Genomic DNA, 7,798 nt, shown 5'->3' on the forward strand with positions numbered 1-7,798 from the left:
CAGGTTTTTTTTGAGTCGGAGTCTCACTCTGTCACCCAGACTGGAGTGCAGTGGCTGCTCCCGGCCACCACAACCTCGCCTGCTGGGGTCCGGCGATCTTTCTGCCTCAGCCTCCCAAGTAGCTGGAACTACAGGCGCGTGCTACCACACCCAGCTAACTTTTGATTTATTGTAGAGATAAGGTCTCCCCAAGTTACCCAGGCGGGTCTCGAACCCGCCAGCTCAGGCAATTCACTCACCTTGGCCTCCCAAAGTGCTGGGATTACAGGCTGAGCCACCGAACCCGGCCAAGGTTCAAGTTTTAATAAAATAAACGTTTAATGCCTCATGAAGGATACTCCTAAGTGAAACTGCTCTTTTTCTTTTAAATATAGAGTGGTGAAAGATACAATGACCACCACTGTGGTCAGCACTACTGCCTTGATTCATGCTGAGGCACCAGCAGTTATACTCAACACTGCTTCACATCATTAGTACAAAAGTCAAAATGGTGAAAAAGGCAAATAATATCTAAGTAATATTATCAAAATAGCTATGACCTCATGGATTCCTGGAAAGAGTCACAGGATAATCCTCAGGAGCCTGCAGACAATCCTTACTTATTTTCAAATGGTCTTATACTAAGTTACAGAAACAAAAAGTAAGACCAAATAGATTTTGTTAACATTGATTTTTATCTTGAAATCAGCCACTGAATGTAGATTTGCAAAGTTGAGGATACTGCTTTGAGCTAAATAATATGTCAGCTTCTGCTTCTCAGTATATTTTTCTCATCTTCTAAAATGACCTCAGCCAAAAGATTTGTAACTATGTCAGTTCTCAGAAGATTTTATGCTAGATCTGAATGCAACGAAATCAAATTCATTTCACTACTTTTTTTTTTAATGAGTAGGAGTCTTTATTTTTTTTAGAGTTGAAGTTTCACTCTGTCACCCAGGCTAGAGTGCAGTGGCACACTCACGGCCACTGCAGCCTCAACCTGCTGGGCTCAGGTGATTATTCTACCTCAGCCTTGCATGTACCTGGAACTACAGGCGTGTGCTATAGGCATGCACTACCATGCCCAGCTAATTTTTTGATTTATTGTAGAGATGGGGTTTCGTCAAGTTGCCCAGGCTGGTCTCGAGCCTATAGGCTCAAGCATTCCTCTCGCCTTGGCATCCCAAAGTGCTGGAATTACAGGCATGAGCCACCAGACCCAACTCATTTCACTAATAAAAAATAATAAAAAAACAAACAAAAAATCCCCCCTTAATATAAGGGGTATTTTTAAAATTAATTAATTAAAAACTCACTCAAGCTGAATACAGTGGTTCACACCTGTAATCTCAGCACTCTGGGAGGTGGAGGCAAGAGGATTGCCTGCGTCCACAGGTTCAAGACCAGCCTGGGCAACATGGTGAGACCACGTCTCTATAATAAATCAAAAAATTAGCAGGGTGTGGTGGTGTGCATCTATAGTTCCAACTACTTGGAAGGTTGAGGTGGAAGGATCGCCTGAGCCCAGCAGGTCAAGGCTGCCATGGCCATGAGCATGCCACTGCACTCCAGCCTAGTCAACAGAGTGAGATTCCGACTCCAAACAATCAAACAAACCCATTCAAGACAGAAGGTTAATATAAAAGCAACTACACCTCCTGATAGGTTTTCAGTGGGACAAATCCATTCTAAGAGTTTCTGTGATTATACAAGTTTTAAAGGAGAAACAGTAAAGGCCATAATGTGAAGTATGGACCTGTAAAGTGATCAATAACAGGAAAGATTACCCTTACCTAACGTCCTTCCCCACGGTCATAGCGGCAATCACTTTCTTCACAGCCTCCTTTCGCTTTTCTTTCTTTTCATTATTGAGTTCAGCTTTTAATTCAAAGATTTCTCCTGCAAGAGATGAGAACAATCAGTGAGGTCCCAGGACAAGAGAAACAGAGGAGAATACTGTACTATGTAATAACTAATACCAGGATGGCAATTTGTTTTGCAACTGAAATAAAAAGATTATTTTAAAATTATAGAATATGTAAAATTCAAAGCCCTAGGATATTAACTGACTCACTGATAAGGATATCACCAATAAAATGTTGAAACCTATTAAGTAACAGCCAGAGAGAAAGGTACAATCTAGATCTTTAGGAACCATAGGAGTAAGAAATCTCATTATATACAATGGGAAGAGAACAGTACATGAAGGATGATCTCTCTTCAGAATGCTAAGGTCTGGAGAAGAAAAATATAGGTGAGGAACAAGCACATATCATCTCATTAACTACCCTCAACTTTACAGATAAAGAAATGAGGCTAGGCCGGGCTTGGTGGCTCAGCCTGAAATCCCGCACTTTGGGAGGTCGAGGTGAGTGGATTTCTTGAGCCCATGGGTTCAAGACCCGCCTGGGCAACTCAAAAAAAAGAAAAAAGAAAAAAGAAATGAGGCTCAAAGGTCACAGAGTGAGTCACTGACAAAGCTGGGCTTTAGCACTGTGTCTCCCTGACTCTTGAACCCAAAGATTCTCAAGCTTGGTCACACAAAAATATTGCCTGAGAAGTATTTACAAATAACAATGTAGTAACACTCTGGACCAAATAAATCAATATACCAAGGGGAACTCTTACATTCATATTTTTAGAAGTTCCCCCAGTGATTCTAATGCACAACCAAGAATCACTGCATTTTTTTTTTTGAGTTGGAGTCTCACTCTGTCACCCAGGCTGGAGTGCAGTGGCATGCTCCCGGCCACCACAGCCTCGACCTGCTGGGCTCTGGCGATCCTTCTGCCTCAGCCTTCCAAGTAGTCGGAACTACAGGCGCACGCTACCAAGCCTGGCTCATTTTTGATTTATTGTAGAGACATGGTCTCACCAAGTTGCCCGGGCGGGTCTCGAACCCGCAGGCTCAGGCAATCCACTTGCCTCGGCCTCTCAAAGTGCTGAGATTACAAGCTGAGCCACTGAGCCCGGCCAGTACTTTAATAAGTTAATGAGCTTTAAGGTCCCATCCTATTCAGTCAATCTAACAAGAATAACCTGGAAACTCCAAGAATGGTACAGAGTCATTTCTTTCTTTCTTTCTTTCTTTCGGTGTCAGAGTCTCACTCTGTTGCCCAGGTTGGTAAGCGTGCCACTGCAGCTTCGACCTGCTGAGTTCAAGCAATCCTTCCACCTTAGCCTTCCAAGTAGCTCGAACCATATACATGCGCCACCATGCCCAGATAATTTTTGATTTATTGTAGAGACAAGGTCTCGCCATATTGCCCAGTCTGGTCTCGAACCCCTGAGCTCAGGCAATCCTTTCACCTGCGCCTCCCAAAGTGTTGGGATTACAGGTGTGAGCCACCCCCAGCTCCAGAGTCATTTCTAAAGGTATAATCTTGAATTACTACTTGGGCTCTGCACTGTAAAAGGCCAGGGACTATAATGACTATTTTAAAAGCCCAGTCTCCAGACTCACCTATCTTCAGGATGCTGCAGCCAAAATAAAAAAGAAGGTAGCCAGGTGGCTCACCCAGCACATTGGAAGGCTGACGTGAGAGGACTGCCTGAGCTCATGGGTTTGAGACCAGCCAGGGCAACCTGGCGAGACCTCATCTCTACAATAAATAAAAAAATTAGCCGGGCATGGTGGCACATGCCTGCAGTTCCAGCTACTTGGAAGGCTGAAGCGGAAGGACTGTCTGAGTCCAGCAGATGGAGGCTGAGGTTGTAGTGGCTGTGAGTGTGCCACTGCCCTCCAGCCTGGAGAATGGAGTAAGACTTCAACTTAAAAAAAAAAAAAAAAAGAAGAAGGTAACACTCATCTATAATACTGCCTCATGTTCCTCTACTTTCAAGATTGTTCATGATGTTCCTTTTAACCAGACCTCATTTGCCAGTGTAATGGGGACAGAACACTGTGTTTGGCCTGAACCCCTAAATGGGAAGAATACGACAGGACAGCACTAAAAAAGCTTGTTTCAGTCAGGTGCAGTGGCTCATGCCTGCAATCTCAATGCTTTGGGAGGCCTCAGTCGGGAGGACAGCTTAAGGCTAGGAGTTCAAGACCAGCCTGGGTGACACAGCAGGACTGTGTCTCTACAAAAAAATTAAAAATTAGCTAGGTATGGTGTTATGTACCTGTAGTCCCCAGCTACTACTAGGGAGGCAGAGATGAGAAGATTGCTTCAGGCCAGGAATTTGAAGCTACGGTGACCTATGATAGTGTCACTGCACTCTAGCCTGGCTGACAGTAAGGCCAAAGGGGGAAAAATTATAAAATCACTATTTAATTGATAGCTACAAAAACAGCATAGCCTGAAAAGTTGAGTAATTTAAAAAGTCATTCTCCTCTTCACTAAGTCCTGTGCTGCCAAATCCAGTTCTCAGGGTTCCCATCATTTACTTCTGGGAACAGCAGGGTTTCAGAAAGTCCCAGTTGCAATAGCAGCAGGTGCTGCAGAATCAAAGCAGAATGTAACTGAAGTTATTCCAATTCCAACAATATAAATTTTTTAGTTTGTTTGTTTGAGTTGGAGTCTCACTCTGTTACCCAGACTGGAGTGCAGTGGCCGCTCCCGGTCACCGCAGCCTCGACCTGCTGGGCTCCGGCAATCCTTCCACCTCAGCCTTCCAAGTAGCCAGAATTACAGGCATTCACTACCACGCCCAGTTGATTTTTTGATTTATTGTAGAGATGAGGTCTCGCTGCCCAGGCGGGTCTCGAACCCGCAGGGTCAGGCAATCCACTCACCTCAGCCTCCCAAAGGCACGGGATTACAGGCTGAGCCACCAAGCCCGGTTCCAACAGTATAAATTTAAAGAATATGTTTCAGTGGCAGTTCTGGTGGGTGGTGCAGGAAGAAAAAGGAACACAGTCTATCCATTTTTTTAAAGTGTGATACTTATCAACAGTGATTCAATCTGTAAGTCTCAACTTTTACAAATGCCTGGATAAAAAAATTTCACCAGGACCCCTTACAAGAGGTTTGAAGGCTTAGGTGAATTTTAATTATATCCCTTTATGTTACTATAGACATGCTGGTCATCAAAGCCCAACACCTGTTAACAGAAGAAAGAAGAAATGAATACACTTCCAAAAGAAAAGAAAATCAGAAAAATCTGAGAATGAGTGACAAGGGGCTAATGGCTTTTGTGAGGTGTAAGTAATAAAAATAAGGATGAAGGCGGGCAGGCTACACTAGGCGCAGTGGCTCAAGTCTATAATCCTAGCACTTTGGGAGGCCGAGGCGAAAGGACTGCCTGAGCCCGCAGGTTCGAGACCAGCCTGGGAAACATGGTGAGACCTCATCTCTACAATAAATAAAAAATTAGCCGGGCCTGGTAGCACGCGCCTGTGATTCTGGCTACTTCAAGGCTGAGGTGGAAGGAATGCCTGAGCCCAGCAGGTCGAGGTTGTGGTGGCCGGGAGTGTGCCACTGCACTCCAGCTTGGGCGACTGAGTGAAACTCAAACTCAAACGCAAAAAAAAAAAAGAAGTTGGGTGGAGGCAACAAGTTACTTAGGGGGGCACAGTATCTTATATATACTACAATTTTATTCAATTATTTAGTGTGTAGCTAGACTTGATCAATGGCTCTCAATACTAGCTACACATTAAGTAATCATCTAGGGAACTTTTAAAATCCCCACACCCAAACCATATCTAGGACCACTGAAATCAGGATATCTGGGTTGAGACCCAGATATCAGTATTATTTTAAAGTTCCCCAGGCAATTCCAAAGTGTTAGCCAAGGTTGAAAATCATAGACTAGCCAGGCATGGTAGCGTGTGTCTGTAGTTCCAGCTACTCGGAAGGCTAAAGCAGAAGGATCGCTGGAGCCCAGCGAGTGGAGACTGTGGTGGCCGGGAATGTGCCACTGCACTTCAGTCTGGGCGATAGAGTGAGACTCCAACTCAAAAAAAATAATAATAATAATAATAAAGAAAAAAAGAAAATCACAGACTAGTAGTTGACATAATTAAGCAACTCGTTATGGAATTTTCTGTATTAAATAACTTGATAACCCACACATAATCATACATAACTTCAATGACAGAACAAGACAGATTGCTTAAGCTTTCTAGAAAATGTTCTGGTGCTCCTTCTTCCCTCCAGACCACTATAATATGCCCTCCTACTTCTAAAAAAAATTTTATTTTTAAGTAATTTCAGTCTTAAACTTGTAAGATTTCCCAATCGTTAACATTTTGCCACATATGCATTCTCTCTACATATATACTTTTCTACACTATTGTGAAAGCAATTGGCAGATATCATACCTCTCTAGCTGTAAATAAACACATCAGATGGGTGGGTGGCTCACACCTATAATCCCAGCACTTTGGGAGGCAGAGGCAAGAGGACTGCCTGAGCCCAGGGGTTTGAGACCAGCCTGGGCAGGCTGGCAAGACCTCATCTCTACAAGAAATCATAGAATAGCCAGGTATGGTAGCACACACCTATAGTCTCGGTTATTAAAGGCTGAGGTGAAAAGATCACCTGAGCCCAGCAGGTAGAAGCTACAGTAGCCATTTCTATGCCACTGACTCCAGCCTGGGAGACAGAGTAAGATTCCAACTCAAACAAATAAATAAATACATCAGTGTGTGTTTTCTAAGAACAAAGAAATTCTCTTTCTCTCTCTCTTTTTTTAAAGTAGGATTCTTTTTTTTTTTTTTGAGTTGGAGTCTCACTCTGTCACCCAGGCTGGAGGGCAGTGGCACACTCCTGGCCACCCCAGCCTTGACCTGCTGGGCTCAGGCGATCCTTCCACCTCAGGCTTCCAAGTAGCTGGAATTACAAGCATGCATCACCAAACCCAGCTAACTTTATTTATTTATTTATTTATTATAGAGATGAGGTCTTGCCAAGTTGCCCAGGCTGGTCTTTAACCCATGGGCTCAGGCAATCCTCTCACCTCGGCCCCCCAAAGTGCTGGGATTATAGGCATGAGTCACCACACCCAGCTAGAGGCAGGATTCTTACTCTGTTGTCTAGGCTACAGTGCAGTGGTGCAATCAGAACTCACTGCAGCCTTGAACTCCTGGCCTCAAGCACTCCTTCCACCTTGGTCTCCAAAAGAGCTATATTACAGGCTTGAGCCATCATACCTGAGCAGGAAATTCTCTTATATAACCATGATACAATGCTCAAAATCAGGAAATTTAACATTAACTCATCATCACAATCTAATCTACAGACTTCACTAAAAGGTGTTAATAATGTCCTTTTTAGCAACTTGATTCCCACCCTATTCCAGCCACTGGGTCAGAATGTAGTTCAAGATTAGGCATTACATTTATTCTTGTAAATCTTCAGTCTCCTTTAATCTAAAACAGTTCATCTTTCATAATACACACACACACACTTTTTTTTTTTAGTTGGAGTCTCACTCCATTGTCCTGGCTAGAGTGCAGTGGCACGCTCACAACCACCCCAGCATCAACCTGCTAGGCTCTAGTGATCCTTCCACTCCAACCTTCCAAGTAGCCGGAACTACAGATGCATGCTACCATGTCCGGTTAATTTTTTTTTTAATTTACTGTAGAGACGAGGTCTCATCAAGTTGCCCAGGCTGGTCTTGAACCTGTAGGCTCAGGCAATCCATTCGCCTCGGCCTCCCAAAGTGCTGGGATTACAGGCTCCGGCCTTTTCTTTTCTTTTTTTTTTGAGTTGGAGTCTCACTCCGTCGCCCAGGCTGGAGGGCAGTGGCACACTCCTGGCCACCGCAGCCTCGACCTGCTGGGGTCCGGTGATCCTTCCGCCTCAGTTTTCCAAGTAGCTGGAACTACAGGCGCATGCTACCACGCCCAGCTAATTTTTGATTTATT

The 7,798-nt window shown here is 44.1% G+C and overlaps 1 protein-coding gene across 1 annotated transcript in view; it reads right to left on the reverse strand.

Annotated features, from left to right (window-relative positions):
• The window catches only part of AP2B1 (adaptor related protein complex 2 beta 1 subunit), a 148,116-nt gene that overhangs the window by 129,948 nt on the left and 10,370 nt on the right, over nt 1–7,798 (reverse strand). Inside the window, exon 4 of the mRNA XM_021707121.1 lies at nt 1,773–1,878. Coding sequence (XP_021562796.1) covers nt 1,773–1,878 — 106 coding nt within the window. The remainder of the gene's footprint in view (nt 1–1,772; nt 1,879–7,798) is intronic.

This window comes from Carlito syrichta, unplaced genomic scaffold (genome assembly GCF_000164805.1).
Source record: "Carlito syrichta isolate Samal-C Ts95f unplaced genomic scaffold, Tarsius_syrichta-2.0.1 Scaffold316387, whole genome shotgun sequence".
Lineage (NCBI taxonomy): Eukaryota > Metazoa > Chordata > Mammalia > Primates > Tarsiidae > Carlito > Carlito syrichta.